Source organism: Phoxinus phoxinus (assembly GCF_949152265.1).
Source record: "Phoxinus phoxinus genome assembly, chromosome: 10".
In the NCBI taxonomy this organism is placed as follows: Eukaryota; Metazoa; Chordata; class Actinopteri; order Cypriniformes; family Leuciscidae; genus Phoxinus; species Phoxinus phoxinus.
Window position 1 is genome coordinate 4,650,192 of NC_136885.1, and position 24,002 is coordinate 4,674,193.

At 39.9% G+C, this 24,002-nt stretch overlaps 2 protein-coding genes across 2 annotated transcripts; one reads left to right on the forward strand and one right to left on the reverse strand.

The window, feature by feature from the left end:
- Position 1: 1 nt before the first annotated feature.
- Positions 2 to 9,431, reverse strand: smpdl3b (sphingomyelin phosphodiesterase acid like 3B). Its single transcript, XM_079624709.1, has 8 exons — positions 9,153 to 9,431; positions 7,974 to 8,187; positions 5,952 to 6,049; positions 5,666 to 5,809; positions 5,185 to 5,354; positions 4,272 to 4,452; positions 978 to 1,111; positions 2 to 370 (listed from the first exon to the last, which is right to left on the reverse strand). Exons 1-8 carry the CDS (start codon positions 9,220 to 9,222, stop codon positions 8 to 10), a joined length of 1,374 nt encoding a protein of 457 aa, XP_079480835.1. The 5' UTR covers positions 9,223 to 9,431; the 3' UTR covers positions 2 to 7.
- LOC307005665 (E3 ubiquitin-protein ligase TRIM35-like) lies at positions 8,135 to 23,772 on the forward strand (the record flags this gene model as incomplete). The annotated part of the gene is made up of 7 exons (XM_079626035.1): positions 8,135 to 8,267; positions 13,219 to 13,702; positions 17,672 to 17,767; positions 17,849 to 18,079; positions 19,158 to 19,180; positions 19,258 to 19,376; positions 23,198 to 23,772. Exons 2-7 carry the CDS (start codon positions 13,301 to 13,303, stop codon positions 23,770 to 23,772), a joined length of 1,446 nt encoding a protein of 481 aa, XP_079482161.1. The 5' UTR covers positions 8,135 to 8,267; positions 13,219 to 13,300.
- Between the last annotated feature and the right edge of the window lie 230 nt (positions 23,773 to 24,002).

Consider the following 24,002-nt stretch of genomic DNA (forward strand, 5'->3'; position numbering starts at 1 on the left):
GCTGGGATCAGTTCAAACACAGCAGACTCAGCATCAGAGACAGAAGCAGAGTCACCAGCACTGGTCCTGTAGAGGATCCGGTCTCCTTCAGCACACAGCGCTCGTAGGCCTCGAAGTCGACCTCTCTCACCGCACACACGTGATCGACGCGGCACTCAGCGTGGCACTCCGTCAGGTCGTAGCCCACAGAGTTAAACTCAAAGTACTTCTGCAGGGAGCACTTGTCGCTGGTGATCCGCTCCATCACGCGGTGCATGGAGGCAGGAGAGGCGTCCGGCACCCGGAACGCCTCCGTCAGACGGTACTCCTTCTCCCAGCGCGCTCGGGCCATGTTTGCGGACGTCAGGTTCAGATAGTAGGTGACTATATCCTTTAGGGACGCAAAACACCAATACAAGAAAAGAAGTGCAAATATGTTTAAAGTTTGTCATATACAGTCAAACCAAAAATTATTCAGACATCATTATTTTGTATATTTTTTTACTAGTGGGTGCAGGACACTATAGGCTAGTTCATGCATGTAAGTGAGGAGAGCTAAATAAAGTAAACTGTGACATATTATACCCAAAAAGTCTTCATACAGTGACTACCGGTAAAATGTATACAAATTTGGGACCAAAATTTATTCAGACACTTTGACCTGACCATGTTTTGCTGAAGTGTTTTTACTTTAATTGCTAATGCGCCGTTTACACCACAGACTGAACACAATGAAGCATTGCTTGGTCATTGGTTGAGCTAAATTGATATTATCTAATTGTGTAGTTAAATTTAACAGCTGACAGATATTCAACATAATTCATGTGTGAGACAGTCTAACAGAAGATGGACAAAACCAGTGAAATATCAACTAATTTGATGAGTTCTTGTCATATTTTATCACCATTTTCTAAACATTAGCGAATACATGTTGAAGGTGTCTGAATAAATTTTGGTTTGTATAAATACAGATTTCTTTCCTTGTGGATGCATCTTACCTTAATCGCTAGTGTTTTGGTGTCATACTCAAAGATGCGAATTCCAGGGTTATTTCCGCCATCTTTCACACCAGGTAGTGTTGTTATCCAGGGCGTAACTCCTGGTGTCAGGAACATCGCACTTATTGGAGATCCTGTGTAAAAGGATATTGAAAAGTTAGTAAAGCAGCCTAAAGTCAAATTTACAGGGGTTGGACAATGAAACTGAAACACTGGCCAATATAGTGTTGGAGGTTTCACGCCTATATATACCGTATGCACCAATCCTCACTGATTTTACATTACATCAGTAGAGCAGACCCAGACAGCAACATAGTGTCGGCCCTGATCCACATCTGGGGCCTCGTTTATAACCGTTGCGTCGCACAAAAACAGGCCCTGAAAGAGGCGTACGCTAGTTTGGCTATCACCAGACCAAGCTCAATCTTTTCAGATTGAACATTAGTCTGGGGAGTCTGCTCTGTATTTCTACTGCACAAGAGCCGTGATCAACTGGGCATAGTTCAAATGACTCTGTACGCAATTGGATAGTCCTTCAACCAATCAGACGTGAAAACTCCAGGCAGGAAACGTGTCAATAAAACGTGTTGGTTTGGAGCATTCATCAGCGGTTTGCAGCATAGAAATACATAATAAAGGCTAGATGTCTTGCGGCGGAGTCTCTAACGTCATCACCGGCGGCCATCTTGTCACAGGCAAGCTTTCTGGCGGGCTCTGTGGTCCCTGATGTAAGGTGAGTGATCGGCACGAACACAAATACTCTTATCTCGCTGAAATCTTGACGGATTTACAAACGGTTTGGTTTCTTACAAACGTTATTAACGTGGCTATAAATCTGGATGCTTGAACACGTTGAAATATATAATATTATAATTATTCATAAGTATGCAGTGTCATAACTACATCTCTGACGTTTATAACAAACCAACCCGTTTGAAAATTGAGCAAGTTATGGTTATTTAAAAAGTACATGCACCATTAAAACACAATGTTACTGTGACAAGATGGCCGCCAGGTGCGGACGTCGACCTCCATTGACCAGCAGCTCGGACGAGACATCTAGCCTTTATTATGTATATCTATGGTTTGCAGAAGCAGCAAATGGCATCGACCGATTTTTGCAGGTTGTGCAAAAAAACATTAAAAGTGAGTGGTATTTACACCCACTCGAGCGATTAGTTTACTAAACTAAAGAAGCCATGTGAGCATTGTGGAGAGGTTAAAAGGAATTGGATTCGTCGCTTCTCTATCGTCATCGTGTTAAACCCGCCAATAGCGCGTCAGGTGGATAAGCCAGTTTGTGATTGGTCCCCGCAAATTTGGAAAGGAAGCAGGATAGATAAATGTACAGGTTTCCAGCCTGAGCTGCAGGGCGAAATCAAATCGTACGAACGTTTTGGAGACGGAGAAGTTTGGCGACACCGATGGTGAGCTGGAGTTAAATGTCTTTTTGGTCACTTTTAAGTCCACATTCACTGTCTTTCCCACATCCATGGAGTTAGAGACACCCTGAAGAGGCTCAACGCCAGGACTGTTGCGACTCTGAGTGAAGCAGTGATGGTTTGAGCTGCAATATCATGGCATTCCTGACTGGGCTTGATGGATCAATATAATCACTGCCAAGGACTACCAAACTGTTCAGGAGGACCATGTGCACCCGATGGTTCAAACATTGCCCTGAAGGGAGAATCAGAATGATAATGCACCAATACACACAAAAAGAGTGGTTTGATGAACATGAAAGTGAAGTTGAACATCTCCCATGACCTGCACAGTCTCCAGATCTGAATATTATTGAGCCACTATGGGGTTTTTGGAGGAGCATCATTCCTCCACCAGCATCATTTATTGACCTGACAATGTTCTGGAAGAGGAACGGCTCAAAATCCCTCTGGCCACTGGGAAGGACTTGTATCTGTCATTCCCAAGATTAACTGATGCTATATTGGCTGCAAAAGGAAGCCCTACACCATCCTGATAAATGATTGTGTGTCTGAAACCAGGTTTAACAGTTTCAATGTCTAACCCCTGTATTTGTATAGTCCATATTGTTTCAAACCGGCTTTACAGAAAGTCATGGAGTTAATGTTCATAATATCTTATCTTCGTGGCTTATTGTCACATTTAGCAGATAACAGCTTGACGATAATATTGTTCAAGCATTCAAGCAGTTGAGGCTTGCTATATAGTACATATTGCTTTACATGAGTATACTTTATGTATGTTGGTAAAGTAGGATGAACTATATAAACAACTTTATAATATTGCTAAAATACCCATTGTTATGACAATGTAACTATCAAGCAGTTGAGGTTTTCTATATAGTTTATTTAGGTCATTCATTTGTTATGTGGTGTTATTATTGAGAACTATGAGACTTGTCACTTTTTTTTCACCAAAACTGAACAAAATCTCAAGTGTATAACTATTTGGCTGTGTATCACTAGCATGGTTAAGTGTTGCAAATAAATGACAGGATTAAATATTTTGATCATATCGCCCACACCTCAGCAGTTTATCTCAGGAGTTCATTGAAAGTAGCCAAGGCATAATACACTAATATACACTCTTAACTCTTTCCCCGCCAAACGGAAAACGCTTCCCCACAAAACACAGGTGATATAAAGAGATATAAAGTCAGAATTGCGAGATATAAAAACTGCGACTTTGTCATGCAATTCTGACTTTATATTTCCCAATTGCCTGTTATAAAGTCAGAATTGCGAGATATAAACATGCAATTCTAAGAAAATAAAGTCGTAATTACTTAATTTTTTTATTCTGTGCGGAAATCAAATGTAATCATATGCATATGTAAAATAACGTGGTTATCATCATTAAACAGCATATAATTTTTTTTTTTTTTTTTTTTACAAATTATCAAAATTGCTGGTGGGGGCTGGCAACTTTTTTTTTTAAACGCTGGCGGGGAAAGAGTTAAAAAGGTCCTTTATCGATGTTGATGGATCCATAAAGAGCATTTAACATCCATGCAAACTTTCCATTCCACAAAAGGTTCTTTAGATTATTAAAATGTTATTCACTCTAAGAAAAAAACGGTTCTTTTAAGAAGAGATCACTGAAAGCTTCTTTGGGAGACCAAATATGGTTCTCTTTGCATTGTCCAACACATTGTACACAGTACATAATATCTTTAGTGCCAGCCAAATGCTACTCCGGCAAGGAATGAAAATGATGCATGGGTAATAAAGGAGAGAAAAAATGCTTTGAGAAATGCATTTCATGGCCAATTTGTCCAAAAAGATGCAGAAAATATAGCAGAATTTGCCGTACCATTAGAGCTGTAGAACATGCGGAAGCTGTCCGTGTGGTGATGACCGAAGAACTGGCCCAGGATAACAGCGCTGTGCTTCTGTATGAGATCGATGTACAGCTTATTAAACTCCTTTCTGAACCAGGCCTTATCTCGCTTCTTCTCAAAAACCCCTGGAGGGACGTGGCCGATAATGTAAACCTGGGTAAAACAGAACAAAGAATCACACAATACATGGATAAAGGACCAAACTGAAGGTTTAGCTCCCTCGATATATATAAATATACTGAACAAAATGATAAATGCAACACTTTTGTTTTTGCCCCCATTTTTCATGAGCTGAACTCAAAGATCTAAGACTTTTTCTATGTACACAAAAGGCCTATTTCTCTCAAGTATTGTTCACAAATCTGTCTAAATCTGTGTTAGTGACGAGATAATACATCCGCCTCACAGGTGTGGCAATATCGAGATGCTGATTAGACAGCATGATAATTGCACAGGTGTGCCTTAGGCTGCCCACTATGCTCTAAAATGTGCAGTTTTACCTATTTCTCTCAAATATTGTTCACAAATCTGTCTAAATTTGTGTTAGTGAGCACTTCTCCTTTGTCAAGATTATTTTCGGACCCCCAATACAGTAAAACTACACATTTTCGAGTGGCCTTTTATCGTGGGCAGCCTAAGGCACACCTGTGCAATAATCATGCTGTCTAATCAGCATCTCGATATTGCCACACCTGTGAGGCGGATGTATTATCTCGTCACTAACACAGATTTAGACAGATTTGTGAACAATACTTGAGAGAAATAGGCCTTTTGTGTACATAGAAAAAGTCTTAGATCTTTGAGTTCAGCTCATGAAAAATGGGGGCAAAAACAAAAGTGTTGCGTTTATAATTTTGTCCAGTGTATATATATATATATAGTGACCTTCTCATTATTTTTGGCGGCGTCCTGAAGCACTTTATGAGCCCATCTGAACTGGTCTGCAGGGTCTTTGATGTCTTCTGTCAGTTTGTTCTGATCGTAATAGAGGTTTGTATTGAGCACCATGACTCTGAAGCCAGTTTGATTCAGCAGCTTTTCTGTGTAATATCCACCTGTGAAAGACAGAAATTTAACAAGCATTATTATATAACATCCTTTAAAGCTATATAATTAGTACAAAATAACATAATTTAGGTTTCATTGATTTAAGTTGATGTTAATTCTAGCATTTACTAATACATAATATTATGTAATGGACCTGAACATGAACGAACAGTTTCATTTTTATTATCTATAACGTTAACCAAGATTAATAAATACAAATGAATTGTTCAATGTTAGTTCATGTTAATGCATTTAATGTGACCTTATTGTAAAGTGTTAACATTTTTGTGTCGGTGTGTTGGTGATAATGAGTTTGTACCTGTTTTAAAGGTTTCTTTCGAGGCAGTATGCAGCCAGTCGTGCCACATGTTTGCTGTTTGCTCATAAATGTTGTTTTTTTCTGGAGGCATTTGATTCTTTGGATGGTAGTCATGATTTCCCAGCGCAGAATACACCTTGGTTTCTAAAGAAATACAGATGTACAATAATAAACAGAGCAATTCCAATAGGGTCCTCACACCATCGGTGCTCGGCCCCTAATGTATTTCATAAACCAAAAAAAAACAAAAAACTACTAGTTAGTATAGGCCTAATGAAGCACATACTAGGAAAGACAGATTTTATGATGTGGGTGAGGTTGCCGATTATTCTCAGGACGGGTGCTTCTCCCAGCTGCTCATTGGGCACATGAGGCGTATCATCTCTGTGGGAAAGAGTTCAGTCAGAAGAAAATACAGAAGTCAAATGTTTAAGAATCTCATTCTTCATTATTGTTATTTTTTCCCATAATAATAATGATATTATGGAAGAATGGGGATTGTATCATACACCCTTGTGTACTGGACATGTACTGGACCCTTGTTGGCTGATTTCTTCTTACTCATTTTACACATTTATATTTGCTTCCAAAACTTTGCTCTAAAAGCTTTTGGCCTGAAAATTCTTTTTTGACATTTGACTGTCAGGGCCGTATATTAACAAACTAAGCGCATGGGTTAAAGCGCGGGCACACTTAGTGTGCGTCCGAATCCCCGTTTTGCTAGTTTAATGACGGGAAAAATGGTCGGTGCGCACGACGCATGGTCTAAATGGGTCGTCCCTATTCCCTTAATGAGTAATGGGTGTGTTTCGGGCGTAACGTGAAGTAAACCAATCAGAGCCTCATCTCCCATTCCCTTTAAAAGCCAGTTGTGCTCGAGCCATGGCGGATTCACTATTTACATGGAGGAGTTTGCTTCTCTAGTGTGGAAACGGATCTGCTCGTGCGAGAGGTTAAAGCTGTGTGTGTGTGTGTGTGTGTGTGTGTGTCTTGTTTATGTGATTTATGAGGACACAAAAGTGTATAATGACACACGTGTATTACACTGGTATTACAACTTAAACGTGGTTTATGAGGACATTTCACGAGTCCGCGAAATTCAAATAGCTTAAAAAACATAAAAAAAATGTTTTATTAAAAATGTAAAATTTCAGAATGTTTCCTGTGATGGGCAGGTTTAGGGATAGGGGCTGTGTGTGTGTTTGTGTGTGTGTGTGTGTGTGTGTGTGTGTGTGTGTGTGTGTGTGTGTGTGTGTGTGTGTGTGTGTGTGTGTGTGTGTGTGTGTGTGTGTGTGTGTGTGTGTGTGTGTGTGTGTGTGTGTGTGTGTGTGTGTGTGATGGGCAGGTTTAGGGATAGGGGCTGTGTGTGTGTTTGTGTGTGTGTGTGTGTGTGTGTGTGTGTGTGTGTGTGTGTGATGGGCAGGTTTAGGGATAGGGACAGTGTAAGGGGAGTATAAAAACCATTACGCCTATGGAGAGTCCTCACAAGTATAGCAAAACAAACTATACGTGTGTGTGTGTGTGTGTGTGTGCGTGCATGTGTGCGTGAGTTTAAAGCTTTAGACCATCCACGGGACAAGCCGTATTCCACCATATCTTTATGTACACAATATTAATCTTTTAGATTGGAATCCTTTTATTTTTAATATTTTGTATGTTTGTGTGCTGCTGTGCATCCCAGTGTGTGTAATAAGCAGTGTGTGTGTGTAATAAGCAGAGTGTTCGTGCGTGTTGGACCCGCCTATAGGCTCATATTACTAAAGCGGTCTTTAAATAACAAAATTAATATTGAGCCATTGAGTTTAGCCCAGGCTTCAGTTGGTCAAATGGCTCAGTCTATTTCAGTTCCTCAAAATAGCAACGCTCCAACAATGCGCCTGAACACACACCTCGTTCTCAGACCAGCAGCCCATGGGGGAACAGATGGGCGCAAAGGCATTTGCTATTTAAACAATGTGGAGCAGGACGTGAAAATGAAAACTGCGTCGGGCTGAAACTAGCAAAACACACTTGCATGGAGATCTGCAGGGATGACATGTTTTTGTAGGCCAGAAAGAAGTTGCATTTCAACAAATGACGTGATGTAGTTGAGCCTATATTTTAGCTTTTAACTTCTGCCCATTGTATTTAGGCTTCAAAATTCAAGATTATCATGATGAACAGGACAATAGTACATGAATCATAAACTTTTGATGGTTTCTGCAATAGGCCTAATCTCTTTTTTCAAGGGAATCAGGATGATGGGAACTTGCGGTTTTCCTACAAAAATACATCAGTGTGAGTTCAGAGGGCATGTGGCTCATCATACCCCGTCCAAACGATGAAGTCCGGGTCAGGCAGGATCTCTCTCATGGCGTGCACCGACGAGTTTATCAGAGTCCACGGGGAGTCACAAGAATAATCCCCAAATTTGCCTGCATTCGGGGTCGGCCGGCCCCCGCTGGAAGCACATTTGGAGGCCGAGTTACTCCCTTCATCATAAGAGGGATCCCAGTGGAAGTCTGAGATGTGCCAGAAATGACCTGTGGAAAACAGCTGCATAATTATCACTGATATAATAATCAGGCTGGTGATGTATTGAGCATTTCAAGACTATACTGAGGTACTACACATCTCATTTTAAATGTTTAGTCTGTTGGTTGGGATGACTGCTTCTCCTAATTTAGGCTTCAATGTCTTGTAAATCTTTTAAATTAAAAATAAAATTGGGAAAAACTTTATGGTCTGGAAAAAGGCTATTGCTAAAAAATAAAAAAGCACATGAAAACAAAAAAGCGTGCATTGACTACAACATAATCAGTTATTAATATTTTGCAGGTTTTCTCTTATTTTTGCATGTGTTCATAATTTCTTTGTATGACCGCCTGGCCAAAAATTCTGTTTGCACAATATGGCACGTTTCATTGCGTTATTATTACAAATAAATCAATCGACTGCATTGCAAGCACAATGGACTACTTTATGATTACAAAATATTCAACACGTTTTTAATAATAATTGATAACATTTATCCTTGGCCGGACATCACTTTTGGCCACTAGCGTAGGTAAACAATAAATGTAATATACTAAATTAAATACTAAAAATGTATATAATGAAATAATATAATAATAATAAATAATAATAAAACAATATTTGTTGACCACATAATGTCCACATAGCATGCTAGTGGGAGGCATTTTTTTAATAGATTTTTTTAATCCAGTTCAGTTGTAATATAAGCACCACTGAACTGTATTGTAGTCTAGCAGTTGTTGCATAACCGGGTTTAAGTGTTCATTGCACGTTTGCCTTCACACACACTGTGTTAAAATCAGCTTTATTTCTTCCATGTTAAAAACAAAACATATCATGCTCGAATAAATTCATAATGGTAAAAAAAAACACTGCAGAAAGCATTGCTCTTCAATAAACAACTTGTCACTTAAAATCAGTGCAGTGTGTGTTTTTAAGTTAAATCTAACCTCGAAAACATTAGAAGACATACCTGACAACACGTTACTTCTACCAGAGACAATGAAAATGTTGAGAAGAATAACTTTCCAAACACATGCCATTGTGAGCTTGACCGTACGTGTGTGAGAGATCCAGGGACTGTGGTGTGTGTGAGTGTGTGAGTGTGTGAGACATCAGTCCACAGTCCTCCATAAACGGACAGATAAGATAAGTCAGCTGGAGGGAAGGCCGCTCACTGGGAGCAACACGAGCGCTTGTTCAAGCAGAAGTTCTCCGGCTGTTTACAAGTGTTAGAGGAAAATAAATATGTGACACATTTAGTCAGCGGTCAGTTTTAGTGACTGCTATTTTGAGGGTATGACTATAACTTCTTGCTGTTCATACTGTAACATTAAAATGAAAAGTGTAGCCTCATGTATGAAAGCTTCCACACTGAATGTTTTACGATCTTATAAAACACTCTTTGTAACAATAGCCTTTCAGAATCAGCTTTTCCACACCGTCTCTGCAAAGGAACCAAAAATCAGTGTTAAATCTATTTAGTCAAAAAATTAGTTTTTACATGCATATGATACGCAGTTGTCGCGTGCATTTGATACGCACTTCATTGCGTGTAATACACACGCACCCCACACCACTACTAAACCTACCCTAACCAACCCATGCGTATCACGTAAAAACTAATTTTCGCGTATAAATTACACGATAAACACACTGCGTGCTATACAGACACATTTAGTGTGATCGAGTTGGAACTTTAGATGAAGCCCCTCCTTCCGAAATGTGACGTGCTGTGATTGGTCGGCTGGCCCAGTGTGCTGTGATTTATAATGTCCCGCCCCTTCATAACCGCAAGCTCTCAGATCATGGATTTCATTGGACATTTCAGAGTATGTTTTTTTTATGTAAATTTCAGGATTTGTGATGTCACCAACCCAGGAAGAAGCTTGTTGTAGTCCCAACCAGCCGTTTGTTGTAGTCCTTAAAAAGCGATTTCTGTAAAATAAAATATCTCCCTTTGCTTTGAACTTTGAGCGTTGTGACTTTACAGATGTTGTTTATGATCAAACAGCAACATTACACACTAACTAAAGTTAAAAAGTGAAATCATAATCAACCACCCCAGGAAGGATGCATTAAATTGATCAAAAGTCACCTTTATCTATAGCGCTTTTTACAATACAGATTGTTTCAAAGCAGCTTTACAGACAGAGATAACAGGAAAATATTGCAACACAGTTTGTTTCTGCTGTACAGCAGATCTAGAAGAAAATAGTGTTATAGTCAGTTCAGTGATGGTTCATTTTTTCACAAAAAAAAGACTTTATTCAACTCTTGATGTTCTTCTGTGTGGGCCTCTGAGTGAGTTCACATAGTGTAACAGCGCAGCACTTCTGGGTCGTTCGTCACATGCATCACACACATGACCAGCGTCGGCCAATAGTGAGCCTCCGTTCTGACTTACAACCCAGAAGCGCTGCGCTGTTACACTACATGAACTCACTCAGAGGCCCACACAGAAGAACATCAAGAGTTGAATAAAGTCGTTAGTCGTTAGTTAGCCTATGGAGGAGTAGCCTGGGTTTCTCCATGACACGATTTTATTCACGCTGCTAGGCAGTCTGGATACCATGGATCAGATTTTCGCCTCAGCGAGGGGACCAATCACAGAACGGGGAGGGAGCAGCAAGACGATGACGACGTCTATGCGACACACCGAAGCAGTTTGTTTATATCAACATGTGCACTGCAGATTTACCTTCTACCCTCATGTTTGTCTTGGACAAACGGCAATAGTCGCTGAACGCCATCGTGTACACATAAATCTATGACCCATCGTCTTCTTCCTCGTCGAATTTCTGTCGCTCTACATACGCCATCTGGTATTATTGAAACGATTGGCTATGAGCTACGTACAGGCGCATTTGATAGACATTCGTAGCGCCCAATAAACGGCTCTGGGCATTCGTAAACCACGCCTCAAATACGAGAAAATGAACATGTGGTTCCCAGACTACAGGTGTTTCTCAATGTCAAGGATGCGTCCTTCCAAGTGATTTCCTTCAGAGGCTAGGCGAGGATCCTCTTTAGGATTCGAGAGAACACGTAAATGGAACATTCTAGCAAGTGCACGTCATTGCGTCCGTCAGTGAAACCCCGCGAACTCTAACGTGAAGCGGAGGGGTCTTGAATAAACCTAAAAGGGTTGTATTCGCTGTAAAAACTGGCTCGCTATACATTATCCCGCTTATTACATGGCTGCCTACCTAACAAAATAAAGCAATAATAATAAATCAATAATTTGAGACAAAATATTGATTTCAAAAGGAGTTTATTGATTTAAAAATGATTGTATTGCCTGAGTGAACAGAACTGCGTCCATTGCAACATTCTAGCTGTTAAAACACATGCAATGGTAAAATATGTGAAATGCCAGTGACGGCAAACAAGCTAAAATGACAGGTTAGCCATAACGTAATTTGTATAATTTGTAATATCAATACGGTAGTAATTTGTACTGGCATTTAAACGTTAAACTTTACTTATATGACGGTTATAACAAATGTATGGTAACGTAAATATACTTAAATTTAAAAGCATATTGCCCCGTTATTGCTCCGACTCAGCTAACGTCCAACATTTTGTATTTTTTTTTTTAAAAAACAAGATAGCAATGCTGCGCGCATAGGATTGTGGGCGATTTGAGAGCGCGAAGAGCGCGAAGTCTACACATATGCACCCGGCCTTTCCTGTGTATGGGATATTTTCCGAACGAAGGACTTGGTTGAAATTCTGAGGATCCTCGACATTGGAACAGTCCTTCGACGGATGTCGATGACGTAGCATCCTCGAAATTCCGGCTTCCGAGGATCCTTCCTTGACATTAAGAAACGGCTTTTGTCTCGATGAGACGAGGTCTGATGTTAGCCAGGCTAATGGAGGAGTGAGACAGCTCTCAGATTTAATAAAAAATATCTTAATGTGTGTTCCGAAGATGAACGAAAGTCTTACGGGGTTGAACAACATGAGGGAGAGTAATTACTGACACAATTTTCATTTTTGGGTGAACTAACCCTTTAAGTGTCCACAACTAAGCAAGCCAAAAGCGAAAAAGGTGACAGTGGCAAGAACACAAACTCCATCAGTGATGGAGAAAAAACCTTGGCAGAAACCAGGCTCAGTCGCTCAGTTCTCCTCTGGCCAACAAACGAACAGTGTATGATCATGATTCAGGCAGAATTACAGGTCAGAAGTCAGATTGGGGCCCCGTTTACCCATTTGCGGTTTGGCCTCTCATTTACACGAAAACCCTGTTTTTATCTCAGAAAAAATATTATTTCTCAAAACTCCGGCCAAAGTGGAGATTTCTAATAACGCCGGTTGTGTTGCCGTGTCAACTGGGAGAAATGGGGTTTTAGGTTCTCTAACGTCACATTATGCGCCAGAAAATGCTTAACGTCATGTGAGCGACGTTAACAGTAAGTCGCTCCTGTTATTCGTTGTTGTTGATTCTGAGGATTCTGATTGGCTTACGTGGCTTTATCCTTCTCCCTACACTGCCGCCCATAGGTTTGGCATAGTTATGATGGCGCTCGACGGCGTATTTATGCGGGTTGATGTAAATGACAACTTTTTTGAAAACGATGTTGTGTGCACAATGTTATTATTGAAAACGGAGGGGGGGCAGTAATATATTATATTATTTATAATATATTACAGTAGAAAAGTGTCATTTTAAATGGTAATAATGTTTCACAATATTAATGTTTTACTGTATTTTTAATTAAGTGAGCAGAAGAGACATCTTTCAAAACCGTACTTTATACTGCACATTATTGCATTGTATAGCACTGCTACATCAGTATGTAAATTCCACTTTATGCGAGGAAATTAATTGACGAGAGCATCTATGAAGTTTTGCTAACAGAAGGCATGAATATATTTTTTCCCACTCAGTGGAATAATTGACAGACAGACAGAGCTCAAATAAACATCTGGCAGTCAATTTGCCTTTGCAAGCGTCCTCTAAAGTAATCATTAACCTCTAATGTGGATAACGATGATCACATGACCAAGCTATATTGGCTGATCCTCAGAATGGAACAAGTATTTCCGGGAAAGCAGACAAGAGAAGATTTCATAGTTTTCCCAGCATAACTAAAGGGACTGCGATAGAGAATGAGTTCTGTGAGTGAGATCCCAGAGGAGGATCTGCAGTGTCCCGTGTGCTTCAACATCCTCACCCATCCCGTGCTCCTGCTCTGCAGTCACACGGTGTGTAAAGCGTGTTTTCAGCAGTTCTGCAGCGACCGAGGGTTTCAGGAATGTCCAGTTTGCGGGAAAAGATTCACAGGATTTCATCCACCTGATAATAACCTCGCATTGCGGAAGCTGTGCGAGTCCTTCTTCCGGAAGAGAAACTCGACATCATCTGAGGTGTTGTTCTGCGAGGTGCACAGAGAGACACTCAAACTCTTCTGTCTGGATGATAAACAGCTCGTGTGTGTGGTGTGCAGGGATTCAGAGAAACACCTCCATCACACATTCAGGCCCGTCGATGAAGTCGCTCCACTTCTAAAGGTAAAAACATCCGTTTCTCTCTACAGGTCAAATCTTTGCATGTTTCTAGTGTAGTGCAACATGCTTGTCTTGTCTTGTATTGTATTGTAGTTTCGGCCATTTAAAGGATAATTCCGGTATTTAACACCTTGAGTCTATATTGTAGTTTGTTTTGGATGAACAAGAGTGGTAGACAACATTTTTTTGACAATGGTTCCTCTCGAGTTTTTGACTATAAAAGAATTGGCCATGGACCCATTTAACATTGGAGTCAATGGGCATGTCCGAAAATGTCATTAAAACAGCCTTTAACATTAGTTTTCAAAACTGTGCAACTCACCGAGTGATTAGTGATGTTAGTTGATGTTCCAGAAACAAAAAGTGTTGCGAAATTCAGTTTCTGTCGTGTTTTATTCGTCATTTTGTAAAATCACATTGAATTCTGTTGAAGGACTGAGTGCTCGTTAATATAAATGCGCTACCGGAAACGGAAAGGGGGCTGTTTACATTTGGTCGATGTAGTCTTTTTGCTCGCTTCCGTTTCTCATAAGGCTAGCGAGCAGAGCAACTGTGCTCCGGGAGAGTAAGCGAAATAGACAAACAAAACCTTGAAAATATTGAAAGACGTGACCACTGACCAGTGCAATATGAAGTTGAACTCGACTGTGACCGTGAGTGTCCCGCGAGACATAAACATCGGTTATCGCCATCAAGTGGTCGGGAGTGTGCTAACGCTTCAGATTCAAATATTGAGCGGAAGTTACACGGTTGTGAAGTGTCTGAAAAAATAGTTCCACTATAGCAAAATAAACGGATTGGAATCATATATTGCGACGATATATTGTTTATAATCATCAACGAACACCACTAACCACTCGGTGAGTTTAACAGTTTTGTAAACGAACATTATTGGCTGTTTTAATGACATTTTCGGACATGCCCATTGACTCCAATGTTAAATGGGTCCATGGCCAATTCTATTATAGTCAAAAACTCGAGAGAGGAACCATTGTCAAAAGTCCACCACTCTTGTTCATCCAAAACAAACTACAATATAGACTCAAGGTGTTAAATACCGGAATTATCCTTTAAACAGGAGATGCTCACAAAATCTGTTTCTTTTGGAAATTATTTTGAAAGGGGTCATTTCGTATAATTTAAGCGAATCATTTAATTAGTGGCGTTATAAAGGGCTTTCCGGAGGGCCTAAATTCGATTAAACAATCAAAATAATATATATATTTTAAATATGTGGGAATAACTAAACACTTAACTTGGTTAACGTATTTATCTGACAAAATTATTTGGCAAAAAAGGCAAACTACAGGTTTTATTTTATTTAGCAAAAAGAGGGAAAAAATGCATAGAAAAACAAAAAGCTGACATGATAAAGCAAACATGGACTACAGCATAATCACTTGTTAATGTTTCGTTGGTTCTCTCTTGTTTTTGCTTGTTGTGTTCATAATTTATTTGAACGACAGCCTGACCAAAAATGATGTCGTCATGTTTCAAGTTGGCATGTTTCATTGCGTTAAAAATAAAACAATCGACTATAAACACAACAACTACACATTATCCTTACACACATTTTTTATAATATTTGAATAAAGGGTGAAGATGTCAATTTCCCCATCAGTAACTTATTTTACTTAAAAATATATATAGAATGTGATTAGGATGACAAAATGAATTGTTTAATTAATTTAATATAACTACACTTCCCAGTTTCTGTTAATAATAAATAAATAGATAAAAAGAAGGATCTTAGCCAATATGTGGCCCAGCAGGGGTTCAATCTTCAGCTGGCTGGCAGGAGCCGCCACTGGCATGTCATGTGACCTGTCAGTGGCTGGCTGGCAGCTGCCAGTCTGATTCTGGCATGTCACGTGACCTGTCAGTGGCTGGCTGGCAGCTGCCAGTCTGATTCTGGCATGTCACGTGACCTGTCAGTGACTGGCTAGTTGTCTGGCAATCTGCCTTTGGCATGTTTCAGAAACCATTGATTTTTGGCAGTTTTTGTGTTTTGTGTTCCTCCCTCTCTAGCTTATTTATTATGCATCTGTTGTATGATTATGTTCTTTTGAATGATTGGCGTTTTAGATAGTTTTATCCCAATTAAACTAGTCAAATGGCCGTGCTACTTACCGACGCTTTGCTGGACGCTCCCATTCAGCTGCGGCTGAACTGCGTGTATAACGCGTTGCCTGATACTCTCGCTGTAAGGAAATACATTGTTTTCTTTTTATGAATGTAATCTTATGTATCTATTCTTTAGGTATGAGTCATGTTTTAGATAATTTTATCCCAATTAAACCAGTCAAATGGCCGTGATCAACTGGTTGCTTACCGACGCTTTGCTGGACGCTAAACCCAGTCAGCCATGAACTGCGAGTATAACGCGTTGTCTGTCACTCTCGCTGTATGGAAATACATTGTTTTCTTTTTATGAATGTAATCGTATGTATCTATTCTTTAGGTATGAGTGAAGTTTTAGATAATTGTATACCAATTAAACCAGTCAAATGGCCGTGATCAACTGGTTGCTTACCGACGCTTTGCTGTGCGCTCAATCAGTCAGTCGCGGCTGAACTGCGTGTATAACGCGTTGTCTGTCACTCTCGCTGTAAGGAAATACATTGTTTTATTTTTATGAATGTAATCTCATGCATCTATTCTTTAGGTAGTATTGAAGTTTTAGATAATTTTATCCCAATTAAACCAGTCAAATGGCCGTGATCAGACTGGTTGCTTACCAGCCGCGACTGACTGATTGAGCGCCCAGCAAAGCGTCGGTAAGCAACCAGTTGATCACGGCCATTTGACTGGTTTAATTGGGATAAAATTATCTAAAACTTCACTCCTACCTAAAGAATAGATGCATGAGATTACATTCATAAAAATAAAACAATGTTTTTCCTTACAGCGAGAGTGACAGACAACGCGTTATACTCGCAGTTCATGGCTGATTGAGCGTCCAGCAAAGCGTCGGTAAGCAACCAGTTGATCACGGCCATTTGACTGGTTTAATTGGGATAAAATTATCTAAAACATGACTCATACCTAAAGAATAGATACATAAGATTACATTCATAAAAAGAAAACAATGTATTTCCTTACAGCGAGAGTATCAGGCAACGCGTTATACACGCAGTTCAGCAGTGGCTGACTGGATTTAGCGCCCAGCAAAGCGTCTGTAAGCAACCAGTCTGATCACGGCCATTTGACTGGTTTAATTGGGATAAAATTATCTAAAACATCACTCATACCTAAAGAATAGATGCATGAGATTACATTCATAAAAATAAAACAATGTATTTCCTTACAGCGAGAGTATCAGGCAACGCGTTATACACGTAGTTCAGCCGCGACTGACTGATTGAGCGCACAGCAAAGCGTCGGTAAGCAACCAGTCTGATCACGGCCATTTGACTGGTTTAATTGATTGGGATAAAATTATCTAAAACATCACTCATACCTAAAAAGTAAATGCATGCGATTACATTCATAAAAATAAAACAATGTTTTCCCTTAGAGTGAGAAGGCAACGCGTTATACACGAAGTTCCGCCGCGGCTAACTGGATTGAGCGTCCAAGCGAGCAACCAGTCTAATCACGGCCATTTGACTGGTTTATATGGGATGAAATTCTTTAAAACGCCAATTATGCAAAAGAGCATAATCATATCAACAGATGCATGATAAATGAGCTAGAGAGGGAAGAACACAAAACACAAAAACTGCCAAAAAGCAATGGTTTCTGAAATTTGCTAGAGTCAGACAACTAGCCAGCCACTGACAGGTGACGTGACATGCCAGTGGCAGCTCCTGCCAGCCAGCTGAAGATTGAACCCCGACTCATGTGGCCTTTGAGTAAAAAAGGTTGGGAATCACTGCTTAAAATGATATAGGCTTACTCTTTTGCATAACAGTAATATTAATGATGATGTTCCTTGGATTTAACAAACATCAACTGTTTATTGTATTTCAGGAGGAATTGAAGACCTCATTAAAACATTTACAAGAAAAACTCGCGAGCTTTAAAGAAATGAAACAATCATTTGAGGACACCGCACAACACATTAAGGTGAGACATATACAGTGATTCATTTCTTCACAATAATTGAGGTGAGAAACGCTGCGAGAGCATCTCTGTATTGTAAAGCAGACTCAGACTCAGCAGACCGCGAGACGCTTGCAGGAGGAGTTCGAGCGGCTTCATCAGTTTCTGCGGGATGAAGAGATGCACAGAACATCTGCACTGATGGAGGAAGAGACTCAGAAGAGTCGGGCGATGAAAGAAAGGATTGAACAAATAGACAGAGAAACAGAATCTCTTTCAAGCAACATCAGAAGTATAAAAGATGATTTAGACGCTGCCAACATGACCTTTCTGCAAGTAAGAACTAACCTGTGTTTTCAATTGAATGTTTTACTGGTATTAATCTCGGTTTTATTGTATTTATCTATACTGTATATTGTATAGATCATCAGAGCTCCCATTCTCCTCCTTTATTAGTTTATCTCTGTCTTCTGTTTAATAAATTATTAGACAGAACTGTTAAACAAAGAAACTAAATGGTATACGAAAAACTATTGGCAGCGATTTACATGCGATGTACAAAAATAGCAGTATTTTCAGAAACGCTGTATTTCAATGGGCCACTTTAGACGTTCTAGTAACTTTGCAACTACATGTCAACTAACTCTCATTAGAGTATTAGTAGACTGTCTGCTTAATATCTGATAACACTGTATTGTGATGCACCAACAGACATTCAGTAACTTTGCAACTACTGTACGTCAATTTATTCTTCTAACCCGAACCCTGACCTAACATCAGTGTTATTCACATGTCTGATCTTAGGTCACTCTGATATTAGGTCTAACTTATGAGTAGGGTTAGGTTTAAGAGTAGACTACATTTTCAGACAGGATTGTTGCTCCAGATTCAACTAAATATGTTGACACAGGAACGCATCTAACTCTACAAAATCAGGACGAGCGTCTACTTTTTCACACAGAACGCATTTTTGCAGTGTTAAAAACACGGAAAAAAACCCCAGCAAGGACTAGATAATTTTTTTTTAGTGTTACTGCTTTTAACTTTTTGCCATGTTTTTAGAGTCCGGTGTAACGTATTTACATAGAAAACAATGGAAAAGTAGCACAGTGGGACACAAACGTGTTCTGTGTGAACGGCCCCTTACTCTCCACGCCATTGATCTTGTTATCAAATGGTTTTTTTTTTTTATAATTTTTGTCTAGCTCAATCACACAATGGTGGGAGTTAGTGTAAATAGCCTCTGCCAACAAGGTGGGCTCTATGCACTTTGTGCAAATAGACACTCTGAAAAGTATTTTATCGGCATATCATTGGCATCGGCATCAGAAATCAATATTGGTCGACCACTAGTTGAAGGTTAAATACGACATTTGATCGTGTACATCTTATTTTCTCCTTTTGTGTTTTGCAGAACTTCATGCTCTCAGAGGAAAGGTAAGTGAGGCGTTCTCTTGCTCTTTTCTCTGCAGGGCAGTCGTTCTGTCTTTTAAAACTCCTGAATGTAATGGCAGAGCCCGGATCACACCGCAGGATCCAGGGATTCCTCCGGGAGCGCTGATGGATGTGCCAGAACACCTGGGCAACCTGCGGTTCAGAGTCTGGGAGAAGATGCAGGAGATGGTTCATATCAGTGGGTTGTGTATGGCTTTGAATGACAGTATCACAGGCAATAATTAGGGGCCAAGCACTGAAGGTCCGCGCGGGCACCTATTGTATCTGTTCCGGTTCTTCTTCTTTTTCTTTTTTTTCTTCCGACTGGGCGTCTATGGCAGCCTATAGAACCGTTTGCGGGAAACTTATGAAAATTGGCACAGTGATAGAGGACAGCCTGAACTATCACCATAGCAAATTTGGAGTCTCCAACTCATTCCCTCTAGCGCCACCAGCTGTCCAAAATTTCACTCATGTTTATGCTAATAACTTTTGAACCACAAGGGCTAGAAACAAAATTATTTTTCCTCTGATTCCTGAGCTCACGACAATTCGACACGTCATTTTCCGTCATAATAGTTTTCCCGCCATTTTGAATTTTCCGAAAAACCTACTTTTTCGAACTCCTCCTAGGCCGTTGCTCCGAATTTCACGAAAATTGAACCAGATCATCTCCAGACCATGACGACAAAAAGTTATAGAATTCAAGTTGATTTGTCAAACCGTTCACGAATACCGCGCAATTTAATTTTACGTTGCGCTTGCGAAAACAGACGTAAGGCCGTATCTCCACAACGCTTTATCAGATTCAGACCAAATTTGGAACATGTCATCACAAGCATGACCTGAGGCTACATGCTGCGTTTCGGCGCAGCGCCACCTACTGGTCCGGAGATATGAAGAATTTATGTTTTTGCTTATAACTTCTGAACGGTTTGTCCAAAAATCACAAAAGTGGTCTCGTTAGATTCAGGGCGTCATACTGAGTTGACTGATATACAATTTTCCCATATCGGCCATTTTGGCCATCGGCCATTTTGAATTATGTGCTAAAATGCTGTATTTTATGAACGCATGAACGTACCGTTACGAAACTCAGTATGGGTCATCAGTACAAAGCCCTAAAGATACTCAAAAGATTTAAAGACAGCGCCACCTTTTGGTCAAAAGTTATAATGAAATTTCCAAAAATGCTAATAACTTTTGAATAAATTTGCCTATAGTAATGACACTGATCTCAATAGATTCCTTGGGTTATGCTGAAAACATAGATACTAATTTTGCCATAGTCAGTCAAACTTCCTGTCCGCCATCTTTATTTTCTTTTAAAACCTACTTTTTCGAACTCTTCCTAGACCGAACGTCCGATTTTCACCAAAATCGGATCGTGTCATCTCCAGACCGTGCCGAGTAAAAGTTATGGATTTCGTGTCGTTAGACGAAACCGTTTTCGTAAACCGCAGTGGCAAAGTTGAGGTACAATGCCAAAATTACTATTAAGGCTTTATATCTGCAATGCCTTGACATATTGACACCAAACTTTGTATGTGTCATTGTCACTTCACTCTGACCACATCACATCAGTTTCGTAATTGCGCCACCTATTTGGTCGAAAGTGATAATCATATTTTTAGTTAATGTATGTGATTTTTCAACCATTTTGCCAAAATTCATCTTTAAGGCGAGACACGGCAGGCAAAAACATAGTTTTTTTTTCACTGGTCAATTTTGAGATTTTGGGCTATTTGTCTTCAATAACATGTTTTCTTTCAGACTTGTGGTGAAAAAAAGTCCAAAATACACATTTAGGTCTTTATTTTACTACACTTTGTCTATTTGTGTCAGTAGATTTCTCTGAAATTCAACAAAAGTTGCCGTTCTAAATCAACGCACTGCTCCGCGATCTCTCTCTGCTTCCTTTAATCTCACACACCGCTGGAAAGCTCTCTCTCTCCTGTACAATGCTGTCGGATCCAAATATGGTCATTTCCTTTTAATCAGTAACCAATCGTGAAAGTACAATGGGCATTTAACCCTAAAAGCGAAATCTCATTGGCTGATGTCAATTTCTGACAACCTGATTCGTTCAGATGCATCACGTGACGCGCTCTGACACTCAGATGTGTGTTTTTGACTGTTTTTCTGCTCAGTTGAAGGCCATAAATGCTGTGTTTATAAGTTTTGATGTGATTTAGGTCGTTTGTATTGTTGTTGCTAATGATTTGATAAGATATTGTGTCAGTAAATAGTTGTTTCCACTAAAAAAGTATGATTTTTTACATTACAAATCTTTAAATGCCTTTTTCTCAAAATGACTTTTCTCTCATACTCCAAGTCCGAAATCTCCTCTTCAGTAGCACCTATACACACCAAACTTTCCAGTCTTGTACCTAGTTATATTATGAAGACAATTACAGAGGGATTTGTAAATATATTATTCCTAGCCTGATTTATATAACATTTTATTCCAAAAAACATGGCGAAAATAATTTTTTTAAGGCTATTGACAGTATATTCTGTTTTACAGGATAACAAAAGCAGATATCCATAAATCCCTCTGTAATTTTTTTCCCATCTAATATGTGAACACAATGAAAAAATAATTTTGAACCTGGCTTTATCCAATTCTGAGATTTCGTTTTTTAAAATATAGGCAAATTAGCGCATATTTAATTAGATAATGCCTAATTTGCATATTTAAACAATAAATTACAGAAAACTTGTACTACATTTTTTTTCTCATCTTAATGTTGGTAATCAACTGGGAAAGTTTCATGGTGATATCTGCTAGTTACAAATATTTCCCTATTCACCTGTAGTGTCTCGCCTTAAATGTCTCCAATTGCTCCTTGCTGCAGTGGGTCTCTCAATCCCAGCCACTTTGGCATGTCTTGTCGTCTTGCTTGCGCTTGGCCCCGGTGATTGCTGCTTGCAGCTATATTTACACATTGGATTTAAAGGGGTGGTATAATGCCCTTTCACAAGATGTAAAATAAATCTCTGATGTCCCCAGAGTGTGTGTGTGTGTGAAGTTTTAGCTCAAAATAACCCATAAATATTGTAGGAGCCATTTATGCTTATTGTTGGCATAATATTTAATTTTGTTTGGATATATTTATATTATTATTTTGGACACTAGGTGGCAGTGATTAGATGCACATGGTTGTATTTAAGGGGCATAGGTTACAGGAAGTGGTAGGCACAGGTAGGGGGAGCACACACAGTTCTCACCAGACCACAGATCACACGCAAACTACTGGAAACAAGTTAAGTAATCAACTGGTATGTTCATCTGTTTGTACTATTTACTGCAATAAACCACAAACCTCAACTGCAATAATCTCTGGAAAACATTTGTGTGTCTGCGTAAAAACTTCACTCCTACCTGTGTATAATGGCAAAGATAAGTATGAGAAATAGAAGGCTAGAGGTACAGCAAAACAAAGATTGCCATTACAAATATTTAAAATAGCATGTTCAAATTGTCACTTTTTGAGGGTGAGCAAAAAACGCGCTTTTGTGTATGTCCCTTTAAATTCAAATTAATAAAAAAATTCAGTTCAGATTACCTCACACACTGAATTTTTTTTTGTGTTTAAATGAGACAAGGATCGAGAGACTCAAGAAGAAGTGACAACATGTAGACAACATTTCTGAATGGTTAGTTGATGAATTTGTCGCTGATGTGGAGTTATCTTCTAGTCATTGATTAATTCTGTCTTGATAATCTATAAATCACGTTCAGGGGGCGGGGTTTATGTAAATTTTAGGGTTGGTGATGTCACTAACCCGTGAGGAATGTCGTGTAGTTCCTACCAGCCGTTTGTTGTAGTCCTTAAAAAGTGATTTCTGAATGAAAATATCTCCCTTTGCTTTGAACTTTGAGTGTTGTAACTTTGCTGATGTTGTTTATGATCAAACATCAACATTACACACTAACTAAAGTTAGAAAGTGAAATCATAATCAACCACCCCTTTAAACTCACCAGAAAAGCGATGCGTTTTGTATTCTCTCGTCAGCTCCTGTCACACTGGACCCCAACACTGCATATCCTCTGCTGTTCCTGTCGGATGATCTGACCCATGTCAAATCCAGCGCTGATGCACAACCGTATCCAGAAAACCCAGAGAGATTTGACTATTTCCACTGTGTGCTGGGCTCTGAGGGCTTTAGCTCTGGAAAGCACTGCTGGCACGTGGAGCTGGAGAACAACTCGTGCTGGTCTGTTGGAGTAACGACAGCATCTAACCAGAGAAAAGGAGACGCGTTCTTCGACACTGGAGTGTGGCGCGTGCGCTATATGGCTGGTCAGTATACGTCACAGTCGCCGCTGACGGCGCGCACACATTTATCTGTTGAAGAGAGACTGAAGGTGATTAGAGTGAAGCTGGACTGGGACGGAGGATCGATTTCATTCTCTGATCCGCTTACAAACACACATCTGCGCACTTTCACCGGCACATTTACAGAAGCAGTCTTTCCATTTCTCTACAGCAGCTGTGCAGATTTCCCACTCAGAATCTTACCTGTTCAGTTCAGTATAACCACGGAGGAGCTTAACCAGCAGCCATATCACCCTGTAGCCCGAGACTGATAGCTGATAGCACCCTGTAGCTGGAAGAGGTGTTAGTGAGGCCAGCAGGGGGCGCTCACCCTGTGGTCTGTGTGGGTCCTAACGCCCCAGTGTAGTGACGGGGACAATATACGGTCAAAGAACACCGTCCTTCGGATGAGACGTTAATACCAAGGTCCTGACTCTCTGTGGTCAATAAAAATCCCAGGATGTCTTTCGAAAGAGTAGGGGTGTAACCCCGGCACCCTGGC

Excerpts from the sequence above, each read along its gene's own strand:
- smpdl3b (XM_079624709.1), bottom strand. The coding sequence starts at position 9,222 with ATGGCATGTGTTTGGAAAGTTATTCTTCTCAACATTTTCATTGTCTCT. Across the intron at positions 5,355-5,665 it reads GAAAGAAACCTTTAAAACAG|GTGGATATTACACAGAAAAG; the intron begins GTACAAACTCAT and ends TGTCTTTCACAG. Across the intron at positions 4,453-5,184 it reads CCGCCAAAAATAATGAGAAG|GTTTACATTATCGGCCACGT; the intron begins GTCACTATATAT and ends TGTTTTACCCAG.